General features: G+C 41.4%; 1 protein-coding gene across 1 annotated transcript; it reads left to right on the top strand.

Moving 5' to 3' along the window:
* Window positions 1–1,346: 1,346 nt before the first annotated feature.
* Window positions 1,347–12,455, top strand: LOC135237132 (rho-related GTP-binding protein Rho6-like). The gene is made up of 5 exons (XM_064303912.1): window positions 1,347–1,895; window positions 2,436–2,523; window positions 8,258–8,367; window positions 8,761–8,895; window positions 9,419–12,455. The coding sequence occupies exons 1-5, from the start codon at window positions 1,776–1,778 to the stop codon at window positions 9,662–9,664; spliced, it is 699 nt and encodes a 232-aa protein (XP_064159982.1). The 5' UTR covers window positions 1,347–1,775; the 3' UTR covers window positions 9,665–12,455.
* The last annotated feature ends 2,372 nt before the right edge of the window (window positions 12,456–14,827 follow it).

Below are 14,827 nucleotides of genomic sequence, written 5' to 3'. Positions count from 1 at the left end.
CAATTTTATTTTATACAGCAGACACCGTTGTGTCCAAGACAAATTTCCTTTGGGACAATGAAGTCTATCTTATGTTTGCCTGCTGCCCTGTTAAATTTTTGGAAGCTAAGCATGTAGCAGTGCCAGTTGGGAAGAGAGTAGGTGCTGAACTAAAACAAGGGAGTTTAGAGATTCACTCACAAATATGAGGAGTGTAAGATCTGAGGGCTTTCTGTGTGGAAGTAGTGAATGCATTGCAGGGATCTTTGACATCCTTCCGTACAGAATGCATTCCATCTGGGTATGCCTGGGCTCAGTGTCTTGCTGAAAGATCCATTGCAGCCAAGCTTAAGCTTCCTGCCAGAGGGAACCAGGTCTTTGGCCAAAATGTCTTGGTACTTTCTAGAGTTCATGATGCCATTGACCATAACAAAAGTCCCAGGACCAGTGGATTCCCCCATAACATCAAAGACCTGCTATCACATTTTCCTGTAGGTATGTTATTTTTTTCAGCAAAAGTGTCCACTTTTGGATGCAAAACCTACTGCTGGTGTGCATGGCCAAAAAGCTAAATGTTGGTCTCATTTGACTATAGCACCCTGTTCTAATTGAAATTGCAGTGCCATTAAACAAACTCCAGTTGCGTATTTTAGTTGATTTTCAAAACATCTGCCTTACTTCATTCATTTATCATTTTTACCGTGGTTTTAATCTTCTGAATGAACAGTGGAAATGTAACCATCTCCTGACTTTGCCTTATTCCTCCATTTTTTGCGTTTCCCCGTGGCAATGGAAGTTGCATGAATTCTTTACCAAATTCAATTAATTGCTATTAATTAATTTATTGAGTTAATTTAATTTGCCAGAAAAGTAAACACCTCATGCACGCGCGTGCACACACACGCACTTTCTCATACTACATAAACCTTACAGTCCTCAGCCAGATTAGTGTGAGTGAAGAGTTTTAATTGAGAATGTGAGCTTGTAACAATGCAGGCCTAGAAGGTTTGCATCAGTGACGCAATTCACCCTCTGTCAAGATGCAGGGAAGGTGTAGGACTAACGCCACGCATTACCGGAGGATATATCATCGAGTTTTTCTGGTCGGTTGTTCTGTGAGATCGCTGACAAACGCAATCGACTGTAATACCGAGTCGTGGTCCTCTCCCGGTGGTTTCAATCAGTTTCAATAAAGGCATGCTTTCGTCTACTCTGCGCAGTTACGCTGGGGGCCAGGGGGATATAAATATCTCGAAAAATGACATTTCTACCATAATTTTATATGTTCTTACGGCTACAAATAAAGTAGGTAGCCTATACGTAGGTACACATATACAGAAAATAAATTAGTCCGTTTGACTGGCGGTCTGACAGTTCGTAAAATATTGCGTTTACATCTAAAACAATAAATCTAACAATTAAAAGGGTGTTTCTTCTCCGATTACATAGCTATAGCCTACTATGACATGTTATAAAGGTAGTTGACGCAGCCGTCATTTGGGAACAGCCGTGTAACATTCGCAACAATTAGCGATACATTGGAGTCCATGTAGCCTATATTGAGAAGGAGAGCAGTGGAATTCCAGGGCAGTAGAACTCGGCGTTGACAGGAGAATCGTGTGAGCTCATTGGACGACGAGGCCGTATAAATTGCTGCAGCGCTGTAACTCAAATTAGACAACTGCGGACTGACGCCCTGAAATATCGTTGAGGGCGATCTTCACCCTGGGAAACGGACTAAGGATCTAAATATTTTTACACGATTGTCTTTAGTTTCACTCATTTTAACATTAAAGATGAAGGAACGAAGAATGACACAGCCGCTGGTGGCGAGGTGTAAACTGGTCCTAGTCGGGGATGTCCAATGCGGAAAAACAGCAATGTTGCAAGTGCTGGCCAAGGATTGTTATCCTGAGGTATAATGCAATATATCTTTTGGGGCTTTATTTTAAAGCTGACCGTTGTGTTGTGGTTGCTGCAGAGTCTCACTACATCTTTCTCATCAATTAATCCTGCCTCCGTGCATTTACTATTAATGGGTAAAATCGTCGCAGCGGTAAACATATATTTGCATGCTACCAGATTGTTAATGACTGCTCGCTTTTACCAAGCGTTGAATGCAATGTAAATATGCGAGTTCTTGCATGCGCATTCAATAAATTAAATGAAGTTTAATTTTAAATTAAGTGTTTTGATAAAGTGTAGATGTGTTGCCTGACATTATGAACGGCACGTTGCAAAATATTAAATGACAGATCCCTGTCATTTAACAATTGCATGCATTTTATTCGCAAATTTTATGTATAGTTATTCATTTAAAACATTTGATGTGGATACCAATTAGGTTGACTTACCATACATTTTACCAATCTACATTTGCATAACACAGTATCATGTCGAGAACATGATTATCAGGGTCATATAATAGTAATAACTGTATATTTGTAACTGTTTAGACATACGTGCCAACAGTGTTTGAAAACTACACAGCCTGTCTAGAGCTTGAAGAACAGCGTGTGGAACTGAGCCTATGGGACACGTCAGGTGAGAAGATGTCTGGTGTCTAAATATAATAGCATGTTTTCAAATCTTTGGCAATATAGATTCCTGTTTAAGTAACTCCCATGTATAATTTATCATGCTGAATATTAAAAAAGAATAACAAAGAAAATATATAAGACTCGAAGCTTTACAAGTAATGTTTAATATGGGTGCGAATTGCAAAACTTTGCAAATATTTTATTACGAAAAGGTGGCACGTCATTATGACGCCCGATGCGTTGATTAACTCCCAGTAATTTGGCATTATTGAGCAGGCTATTTTAATTCTAGTAATTTAAAGCTTTAGTTAAAATGTATCCTATATGATTCTAAGGTGTAATCATGAATAATGCGTACAAAATACTTTGTGTAGTGTTTTGTTTGGTGGGCTGCGCCCGCAAAAAGGATCTCTCTCTCTCTCTCTCTCTCTCTCTCTCTCTCTCTCTCTCTCTCTCTCTCTCTCTCTCTCTCTCTCTCTCTCTCTCTCTCTCTCTATGAGATTTTAAGTATCCATTGTAGAGATGCCAATAGTAGCTGTATAATTTCGACTGGATGGCTTGGATTCAACCTCACAATCCTTCCGGTAGTAGTGGAATGCGCGCATTGTATTATGACTGCTGAAACTCGCAGCCTGTGGTCCCTTCAGTGAGCCAATGTGTCGTGTAATGAATACAGATTTATAAAACTGGACTCTACAAATAGCGGTCTTGCACCATACGGTACAGCAATTACACAATTCTTATTCGTTATAATGCCTATAATAGGCTTATATTTGATGTATGATCTCATCATTGATAGGAAGCCTAGCCTATTTTTATAGATTGCATTTCCCATGCTTAGTGCACATGCAATGTCGCTAGATGCTTACAGGCTGTTAGTCGACTGTGAAACGCAGGTTGACATTTATATAATTGCGTGTGTGGAGCCTCAGTAATTAAAAAATGGAACATTGTGTCAAGATGCAGAGAAACCGTGATGTTTTGTTGTGTTGACCTCTCCTGATAAACCAGCGGCGGTATTACTCGCCAGCTCGCACGCCTTCTGCGATAGAGAAAAATACCGCAGTGTTCATGATAATCGTTTGTGAGCCTGTTGTTGGTTTACTGTCTGTATTTTCACGATGATAAATATCTCAATTGAATCAGCTTTAAATGTTTGTTTCATGCATTGCGCAAAAATAATTTGCTCATGTGCATACTAAAATATGACCATGGGCTACGGCAAGTAAATGATATTGTGCTGCAATTATATGGTCCCCTGGAAATCTGACATCTATCAAAGATGGTGATATTCAACGGTAGACTTATAATCGTCCTGTGTGTAAGATTGTAAACATTTTCATGTTGCCTAAAAGGGATCGTTCCTGGAGACCTGTCAGGAGGATGCTTGGTGCTTTGGAGAATATCAGTTTCAGGCATGTTGTGCCACCGGAGCTGTTGTATTACATGCCTTTTTGGGAACTCTTGGCTTTATTCCAATTCCGAACACATCTTTGTTTGGTGATTCCACCCATTGTTACACATTCAGACATTAGTTCCTGAAGTGAAAAGGCAATCTTCATATCTAAAGAACCCCCTATAGAACAATTGGTGTGTAAATAAATAAGACAACATTTAGCGGATGTGAGAATTAACCAAAAGCAGGTTTAATTAATTTTTTTACTTTCTATTTCATGAATGAATGTGTGGGGATTGTTCACTATGCCTACAGTTCCAAGTGACAGCTTATTGGCCACTTTCAAATAAACCATTGCTGAAATGATTTTCATTTGTTATACGTAGTTGATAGACATGCCTGCTTTCAGAAGAACCTGCGACTCCCTTCAAGTGTGATGATGTCCTCTGCCTTTACATCAGGATGAATGATCAAAATATGTTAGGTTTAGAGAAAGCAACCCCATTAATAATAGAATAAAATAGAAAGGCCTTTTTGTAGGCACAGACTGAAAAGTACTTATAGTGTATCCTACGACAAGGTGTAACTGAAACCATTTTCTGCATATCAGAGCTGCTAATATAGACAGTAAAGAGATTGATTGTTAAGCAAAAGAAGCTCAAGCTGGCCTGTCTCATTTGTGAAGCATATTATGTGTGTACAAAATTGCCTACCCACCATCTCTGTTTCCCCACCCACTGTCTCAATAACCCCATCTACTATATCATCAACCTGCCCACCATCTTTCTATCCCCAACTATAGTATAATACTATAGCCCCACCCTCCATATCATCACCCCACCCAGCAATTCCTGTTTCCTGCCCAATATGCCACACAAACTGTGAAATCACAGTTTAACCCACCAATGCCCTTGTTGTGTTTGGTGGCCTCCAAAATTATTAATGAGAGAAAATGTTTTCCTATGAGCTGCTTTATTCACATTCATTATTTTAGGACTGCAATGTCCTAAAAGTTATTATCATAAAAAGGTAACAAAGTAAAACTGGCCATGTAAATGCATATTCATAAACTGAAATAAAAACAAACATGCCATGTCCAGGAAACTAAGCCAACACTGAAACATGGCTCGGGGACAAACAAGAGCCAGAAACAGTCCAGAGTCCAAGGAGCTGCATTGGTTTGTAATTAATTTCTGAGCTTCCTTTGTAATGGATTTTTGAGCTGTGTTTGTAATGGATTTGTAATGACTTTCTAAGTTGCATTGTAATGGCTTTTAAACCAATTTCTGAGCTTTATTTGTAATGGATTGTAATGAATTCACAAGCTGTGTTTGTAATGGATGTTGATTTCTGAATTGTATTTGGATCAGAGTTGTAATGGATTTCTGGGCTGTATTTGGATCAGAGTTGTAATGGATTTCTGGGCTGTGTTTGTATCTGAGTTGTAATAGATTTCTGGGCTGTGCTTGTATTAGTTGTAATGGATATCTGGGTTGTGTTTGTATCAGTTGTAATGAATATCTGGGCTGTGTTTGCAATGGATTTTGCTACAGCAGGTGGAGTGGAAGGAAAGTTCATCCCTCATGCTTTTGAAGGTTACACAAACTCCACAGTGTCTGACATCAGCAGTGTAGCGCTCTGAAAACTCCAACCTCTCCAGATCTAACTCCTAACTAAGCCAATTAGCAGGCTACAGTTACAGTATGCACAGCATCATTAACTGCTAAGTGATAACTGGCATTCAGATGTGCCTTCTCCCCCCTGACTTGGTGAGACTAATTAGGCTAATTGATTTTAATTTTCTCATTGGTTCCCCAGAGTGTATCAGTCTCTCCATTGCTGTCTTCAGGTGAGTTTCTGCTTTATGGTACTGGCATCTCAAGGTCACTTTCTCCTTAAAGACTCTTTCGGTTGCTGAACCATTGACCTGGTTCAATACACAACAATCTCTGACCAGGTGTGTCCCTGTTTACTGTATATTATAGTGAAGTTGGCCATTAGCTATCAAATGTTACTGCTTTCATTTACTAGCTAGCCAGCTGGCTCAATAAGACAGTCAAAGCATACATTTTTAGCCAACTTGTCATTTGCTAGCTTCATAGCTAGTTCAACATGTGTTTTAACACAGGTGGACATTCAAACTAACTAATGATCACATTAAATCATTAGCTAACCCCAGATATCTCACCAGTGTAGCATAGTGGGCTGCCTTCCTATGTTGCCATTTGCAAGAGATTAACTGGATGCCCACAAAGGCAGCTGCCAACCTGGGCAATGAGGAAACAGCCTTCAAAACAGAATGCAGTCATTGTGTATTACCCAGCGATCTGCTGGAGGCCAATATGAAGATGAATTACATCACTTGAGTGGGTAAACTGCATATAAACTGACTGAATCATAGAACCTAGGATGCTGTGACTAAGTCAAATGCTCAAAACAGTTTTACTGTTGAAATGATATATCCAAGGCTGCATGCATGGATGGTTGGTTGACTTTCCTGCGCAAACAAAATCAGGACCCTCTGAATTCTCCCTCTGGTTTTTATTATTCTTGATACTCTCTTTTCACTACAAAAGTCACATGCTGCATGCCTGAGTGAGAGACGTGCTCATATGAACAGCAGCATCCTCAATAAGTGTTCAGCTCCTTTACCAAGACTGGCATCCTGAAGGCGTTTTGTCTTGCTCTTGTGCGTGGACACTTTGTTCTATCAGATGTGTTTCTGTTCCACAGCCTGGTTTAGCTTCTTTATTGGATGTCACCTGGAACTCCCACTCTCACTGTGTGTTTATATGGGAGAGCATATTATTGTATGTGTGTGCGCGAGCGCTTTTGTATTAACATATTATATGAGAGTTTCTTCAGCGGTATGTGGGTGGGCGTAAAGCTGTGAATTGGATCAGGTGAGGGGGGTTTAAGGAAAGCCTGGAGTGTGGGCGGTGTCTCTGGGGTGCTGACGATGCATTCGGAAGCTGTTGCTACAGTTACCAGGGGTGCTAGGACAGTACTGGTGGTATGTTGCGTGGGGGGGGGTGGGGGGTTGTGGGTACTCTAACGGAAAGCGGAAAGTGGGGGAGCCCCCTCTAAGCCTGTTGCGTAATCTGAAAGAAAGACTAAAGACTAATTGTTGAAGAGAGGAGATGAGAGGCAGAGGGAGAAGAGGATGGTAGAGGGTCTTTAGGGGTTATAGGGGGGGCGACATAGCTCAGGAGGTAAAAGCGGCTGTCTGGCAGTCGGAGGTTTGCCGGTTCGATCCCCCGCCCTGGGCGTGTCGAAGTGCCCCTGAGCAAGACACCTAACCCCTAATTGCTCCCAATGAGCTGATTGGTACCTTGCATGGCAGCCTTTCACCGTTGATGTGTGAGTGTGCGTGTGAATGGGTGAATAAGAGGCATCAATTGTAAAGCGCTTTGGATAAAAAGCGCTATATAAATGCAGTCCATTTACCATTTACCCTTACAAGGGCTTTTAAATACATCAATAAAGTGCATTGTTATCATTACAGTTGTCACACTAGCCCATGGAATGCTACATCTTTGGAATGCAGGGCATTTCAAAATCTGAATTTTACACTAATTCACTTGCGTTTTGATAAAAATAACCTTTTGTCACAATATGCCAACTCACAATAATGACAGTATGTCATTCATTATTTTATTATTACACTTGTAACAGAAATGGGATGAAATAGTGGGGGTAGCGGAAGGAAATAAGATACAAATGGGCTAATGTTTTGGTGTTCTGATCAAATTTTTTGCCACACAGGCTAATATGTGTAACAATATAGCAGTCATTTAGCCTATAGAAGCAGCTATCATTCATAATTTCACTTTGACAGATTTAACAGGAATTGGAATTGAAAAAACAGTTTGTAGGATTTACCATTCGACTGGTCAGCATCAGGGGGTGCAGACAAATTCTTCTGACTTTATGCTTTTCCATTCTGGCGTAATTTATTTGCAGTGGTTTCTAGGTTTATTTCATTTGCGTTTATTATTTTTCATTATTTTAAAAAAGCGATTCCTGTTTTAATTTACTCGTGTTGAGAAAGCTAGCTGGAGCGTGACATGTCGTTTTCTACTTTTCATTCAAATTAAGCGCTTTCTCTGAATCTTGCCATGCTATCAACGGCTGTGTAAATATTATGTTCAATAAACAACACAGATGTCAGACATTGAAAGACGGTTGGCTCGAAGAAACAGGAGTAATTATTTTGTTGTGGTTCTAGTCTCGGTCATCAGCCATAGTAATTATTATTATTACACAGAAAAAATAATTAAAATATAGTTTTAATGGTTTGCTTTTGTGGTTTACTTTGTAAACATGACCCTTTCCTTTTCAGGTTCCCCATATTACGACAACGTGCGCCCCCTCTGCTATAGTGACTCTGATGCCGTTCTCTTGTGCTTGGACATCAGCCGCCCAGACACCATCGATAGCGTACTGAAGAAGGTATGAACTCTTACACACCCTCACACACCTTTACACACCCTTACACACCCTCACACACCCTTATACACCCTCACACACCCTGCAAGCCCTTACATACCCTCACACTCTGTCTGTGCTGGGCTGACCGGTGCTATTCTGAGCTGTGCTGGGCTTGGCTGACCTGTGCTGTGCTGGGCTGTGCTGTACTGTACTGTGCTGTTCTGTACTTGGCTGTGCTGTGCTTGGCTGGACTGGGCTGGGCTGCGCTGTGCTGTGCTTTTGCTGTGGTGTGCTGCACTATGCTGGGCTGTGCTGTGCTTGGCTGGGCTGGGTTAATATTTTCACCGTGCCGTTGACTCATGCTCAGTAAGTTTGGGGCACTAATGCTAAGGCCCTGCTTCTCGCTCTCTGCAGTGGAAGACAGAAATCCAGGACTTCTGCCCCAGCACCCGAATCCTCCTCATCGGCTGCAAGATGGATCTGCGCACGGATGTCTGCACTCTCATGGAGCTGTCCAATCAGAAACAGACGCCTGTCTCCCATGAGCAGGTGAGGAATGAATGAGCAGCTGTGGGTTGGAGCACTTTGTATCTGAAGTGCGGAAGCTTTAGTGTGGAGTGGGACTCCCCCTGCTGCAGGTGAACAAGCTGATAATCCCCTCTCTGTGTGCTCATTATGCACCATTACATTTATATCTATCAAATCCCATTATCTCAAAGGTCTTTTTTGGCTCTTCTCAGAAAAGAGGTTTTCTGCATTATAATTAGTTTTGAATATATGTCCAATTGGGACTTATGATACTTTGAAACAAGCTTAAAAAATCCATAAAGAAATTCAGCTACATCTGTTACCTGTATGAATGAAACAGGTTTATTAAAATTAAGCAAAAAGTGCTTATTTAGCAAAAAAAAGTTTTATTATTATTTTTGTATTCTTTTGTGTTCTATGTTCTCCAAACTGTCTGGTGTCTCTTGTACTGAAGGGGAGCTCCTGTATAATTAGGTCCTGTAGTGGGCCTCCGGTACTGAATGGTCCCTCGTGTACTCTGTGTGATTTTGGGTGCCCCTCGCAGGGTTTGAGCCTGGCCAGGCAGCTGGGAGCCGAAGCTTACCTGGAGTGCTCGGCCTTCACCTCGGAGAAGAGCATCCACAGCGTCTTCCGCACGGCGGCGGCCGCCTGCGTCAGCAACCCCCGCCCCCCCCTTAAACCCAGCCCCACCCGCCGCCTCTCCAAGAGACTACTGCACCTGCCCAGCCGGGCCGAGCTGCTCACCTCCACCTTCGGCAAGGAGAAGGCCAAGAGCTGCTCTCTGATGTGAGCGCCCGCGTGCTGAGAACAGCGCCCCCTCTGGGCTGGGAGTGGGGGGGAGCAGCGGAATCGTCAACAGAGAGCTCCTTCCTGAACCCCTCCTCTCACCCCGACCCCTCCAAAAAACCCATCTGACATCCGTCGCCCGTAAAGTCCTGATTTGTACAGCGCTGTTTTAATTCACCCGTACCTTCTTTTTACACAAAGGTGCGGCCATGACTGTTTTCCTTTACCAGCATTGCTTTTACAAACCTCATTTTATTCAAAAAAAGAGCCACCGGACTAACGGCACAGAGCTGTGTCTGAACTGGGGAGGAAGTGTTCTGCTGTGTTTCTATGTCGTGACATTCATGCCTTCATGAATCTGAAAGCAACACAGGTGTGTTTACCTTTCTGGGTGACCGGAGGTTCTTCCCCGCATATAAAATATGCACTTCAGCCTGTTGGGGAACAGACGGCAGTGTGAAATCATGTCTGAAAGGGGCTGGCTTGGGTGAGCGTGGCTCCGCCCACGCTGGAACGAGGCAGGTATTGGTTTGGTAAATCGCCGTGGCGACCCAAGCCTGGGATCTATATTGGACTTGTTTACTTGCCTGCAAGAGTGAGCAGTGGCTGCACACTGCTGTCCCTCCCTCAACAGCGCTGACGTCTGATCGATGAATAGTGGGGTGGCACCCCAAAAAATGCTTCTCCCCCTGATCTGAGATCAGTATTACTGAGGTGAATAAAGGTCTCACCCTCTAATCTGGGATCAGAATTACAGAGGGCAATGGGCCAGCAAGAGAAATATATTAAACTGGGGGCTCCAGAATAGACCAGGCATAAAACATGGTGCACATGGGGTTTTCTAAAGGAATGGTAATAAATCCGCAAAGCCACTCCAATTATTTTTATTATTTTTTATTTTTTTGAGTGAGGTCCGTTAAAAAGGGCGAACTACTCTCCGGTAGTGTTTAATATTTAAATTGCATCCCATGGTGTGGGTTATTGGAAAGGACAGCGGTAATAAATTCTTTTTGTGCAGAAGGGCTGATGCCTTAAGGCCGTGGAACTCATGGGTGATTGGTGTCAGTGGCCGGGGAGGTGGGCACAGTCACATCTGTCTAAGTGACACGCTTGGCTGTAGTCCTGCGGGAGGGAACAGTAAACAGACCTGTCTGCATGCAAGATTAACTGCATGGCTGGCAACATAAAAGCAGTGTGGTTTTCTATCATGAAAATCTGGTTATTGGAGAGAGGTTCATTGAAAATGTGTGAAATTTGTCTGACACTTACGCCCTTAATTGACCTTGAAAAGAAAATCAGAGATAGAGATGGATACCTCATCTCCATCACCATGTTGAGCTTCTGTTTTTACTATTTATTTTTGCGATCTGAAACATAAACCCTTGTAGGTCTTCCTTTTTTAAATTTTATGCATTTCAAAAGAAATACGACTGCAGAACTTGCTCTGATGCTGTGCCTTTTTCCTGATGATGATGACAATGATGATGATGTTAATGACGAAGGCTTTTCCATGTGAAAATGCTTCCCATTTCTCTAGTCTTCCCCCTCCCCCTTCCCTCACCTTCAACATGCACATTTTCAGCCTCCCAATACAACTATCAAGGGCAATCCCTCTTCAGACCACACCATGACCATCTTTAAACCACAACAGGACCATATTTAAATCAAACCATGACCATCTTTATCTGAAATGCTTCCCTTGGTGATTGTAACTTTTAACTTAAAGCTTTTGGTCAAATGACTGTCAGTGTTTATTCTAGGAATTAGAACTTGTTCTGAAGGTTTTGTTAGTGCACAATCCAATAACGTATCTGAGCAGAACAGCTGTGGTCTTCAAGTCTAGGGACAGGTGAAACTGCAGTTGCCGCAGATATCTTGTGACAGGTTTAGTCTCAGAGCATGCATGACAACATGTTTTAAAAAGCATCAGTGTTCTTCTGATTTATTTCTAACAACATTATTGGACATTAATCTTTTCCATCAGCTTCATTCATAGAGGTTTGAACACATGGTGATAATAACAGTTCAAAACTGAAGAAGTGCTGGGGTGAGCTGGTGTGGAGAAATGCTTTTCAGTGATTGATCAGTTTTGGGGAGCAGATAGATTAGAGGTTGTGGAGAAGGGGAAACTGGCTGGGAAGGGTATGCAGGGTCCAAGGAAGGAGAACGGGCTGGACCTGTCCAAAGATATTTTTACATGTTAACTTTAGAAGTTAAGAGTTTAGTCATAGTGTTTTTCTTTTCCTAAAACTTGATATCAGTTTCCCAGTTTTTCAGTTGCCATGTAGATTATCTCGTACCTGGATCAATGAGCAGCCTTCTTTGTGTTTGACTTGAGGAAGTTACAGGCACAGATATATTTTATTTAGGCATTCAAAGATTTTTTTTTGCCTAGCAACAGTTAACCTGAGAATGGTCCTTGGGTTTCGGAGACAGCTGATTGTCAAAGGATGAGCTCATCTATCGCTGTAGCATCAAGTGAAGCCACTGTTCAAGTGATGACCGGAAACACAGGACAGGAAATCGGCCTTTACATCATTTGATTGATGTGCGTTCTGTGGATGTCAATCACATTTGGGAGTCCATTGCATGTTATAAATATCCAGGTCAGGCTCATTTTCTGCATTTCACAGCCATTGTCTATCAATGGTACTTACCATATTATTGTTACATGAAAGCTAATAGTCTGGTTGTACATGTCTTGTTTTATCTATCTTCGTAAAAACTTCTGAAAGAATGTGGGAGAAAAATGTCATTGATTTAACAAAAAAGACAGAAAAAAGAAAAAAAAACAATTGGTTGTTGTAATATACCCTCATCTTATTTATTAAGTAAATGTTTTATTTAAAATACATTTGTTACTTTGTTTTAAAAATCTATTTTTAAATGGAAGTTGAAAGTTTTTCCTTTTTTCCCCGGTCACTTTATTTTAATAAAGCCTGCCATGTTCAGCTAAAACATGTTGTGTGTCTAAATGTTAATGTAAAACAGAGCAGTTTTAGTTCTTTTTTTAGTTATTTATTTGTTTTTGCTAACTGTTGGCATTCAGCTTTAGACAGGAGCTGTTGTCCAGCACTACACAGCTGTCTGCACACTGGCTGTCCATTACATTACATTCATTTAGTAGTCCCTCCTATCCAGAGCAGGTCACAACATTGTAGAACATTCTCCCTATCTACAGGAGTAATCATGCCAGACCTGGCTAACAACATTCCAAGACCAGCCAGTATGTACAGGTATGTAACACCATGAACACACTAACTATGCCAAGCAAAAACCAAAATACAAATCCTAGTAACCTAGTATTGTACTAGTCAAACTTTTACATTAAATAGGAGTCTTAGGTGGTGGGGATGGGAGGGGAACCAAGATACAGTTTTAAGAGATGGGTCTTCCATTCTGCATCTGAAGATGGACGATGAGTCTGCAGTCCTGTCCACTGTGGGAAGTTCCATCATTGGGGGCCAGTGCAGACAGGCAATAAGACTGGGAGGAATGGTGAAGGGAGGGAGCAAAGAGATCTGGCCCACGTGTAGAGTCCATTTATGTGCGTTCTGGGGACATTCTAAGAGGCTAAATGCGTAAATGGCTTAGCAAGGCAACAAAAAAGCTTTTAATTTAATTCAAACACGAGGGGGATGTAAGAAGATGACAAATACTGTGTGTCAGATCCAGAGGCTTCCAACAGAAACACAGCATCTTAGAACTTTCATCTAAAAACCCACGTCTGAAAACCACATTCCGCCAACTGAAACTCCGCGTCAGAGAACCTGAATTTCTTCCGTAACATATCCAACTGTTTTAATGGATAGCAGGCAGAGTGTAATCTTTATAAGCCACTCAGAAAAAGAGCATCTGCTAAATGTCTAAGATGTAGGCATTTACAGTATATATAAAAGCGGTCTCCAATAAAGAATTAAAATGCGTATGTGTACATGCATCCCCCGGAGTAAGGCTTTTGTGGAAGACATTATGGTGCATGCAGCACATGTAGAGAGGGTGATTTATGAATCTCCTGTTGTGTTTAATCTATGGATGTAGGACATATTGCACCCATCTTGACTGATTGCCAGTCATGGCAACATGCAACCCATCTAGGACACCTACCAGGGATAATGCAGTGTATAAATCAGTGCAGATCAGTACGTATCAGTATATATAAAGATGAATCGGTACACATAAGTATATATCACAATTAATCCATATAAATCAGAGTACAGATAAGTATAAATCAGTATAGATCAATAGAAATCAATGGAGATCAGTACAAATCAGTAAAAATCATTATAAATAAATACAGAGGCAGCGAGCAGGTGAGGGGGTTCTGTGAAAATGGAGGCACCACACTCCTCTGTGAACACTGATGAGAAATGAACGAGCGGCCATGAGCACTTCCAGCAAACACACTGCACCCACAGAGGGGTGAACCCAATGACAAGCCCTCTGCCGCTACACACACACACACACACACACACACACGCACATATACACATGTGACACACATACAAACACACTGCACCAACAGAGGGGTGAACCCAATGACTCAACGAGATCACTGACAAACCCTCTGCCTCTACACACACAGACACCTATACACATGTGGCACACATACAAACAGATGTGGACATACTGAGGGAACTCTTCGCTGATAGGCAAGCACACACATACACACACATTCATAAAACAATATCTATAAATGCAATGTCATCAAAATAATTGTGTGGACTCTAGAAAGGTCAAATGTCAAGTTTCAAAATGTAGACTTAGCCTTTACTAATGGGTGTTGGCATTTTCTTCCTCTCTGCAAAATATAATAAAACTCTTTTTTCAGAAACAATTCTCATTGAAAACTTCAGGATCAGAGCTGAAAATCAACACCACAATTGATGATAATATTAATATGTCTGGATCACTAGCAGGCATCAAATAATATTACCTCCTGTAATTAATCAAAATTTTGATGAATTATTGATGTGAAAATTATGTTTTATAATTCTGATTATATTCCTGAATATGATGTTTATTATCATAATTGTTCTTGTCATAATTATTCTTAACAGTAGCTCCATGTGGTATTAGTCATCACTGCATTCATTTTTCAGATGCTTATATCTAGTGATAAATATCTAGTGAATCTACTTCAATTATGTAAGCAACAGCGCTAACC

This window comes from Anguilla rostrata, chromosome 13, assembly GCF_018555375.3.
Source record: "Anguilla rostrata isolate EN2019 chromosome 13, ASM1855537v3, whole genome shotgun sequence".
Classification (NCBI taxonomy): Eukaryota; Metazoa; Chordata; class Actinopteri; order Anguilliformes; family Anguillidae; genus Anguilla; species Anguilla rostrata.
Note: the sequence above shows the minus strand (reverse complement) of the source record. Positions and strands in the feature narration are given on the sequence as shown.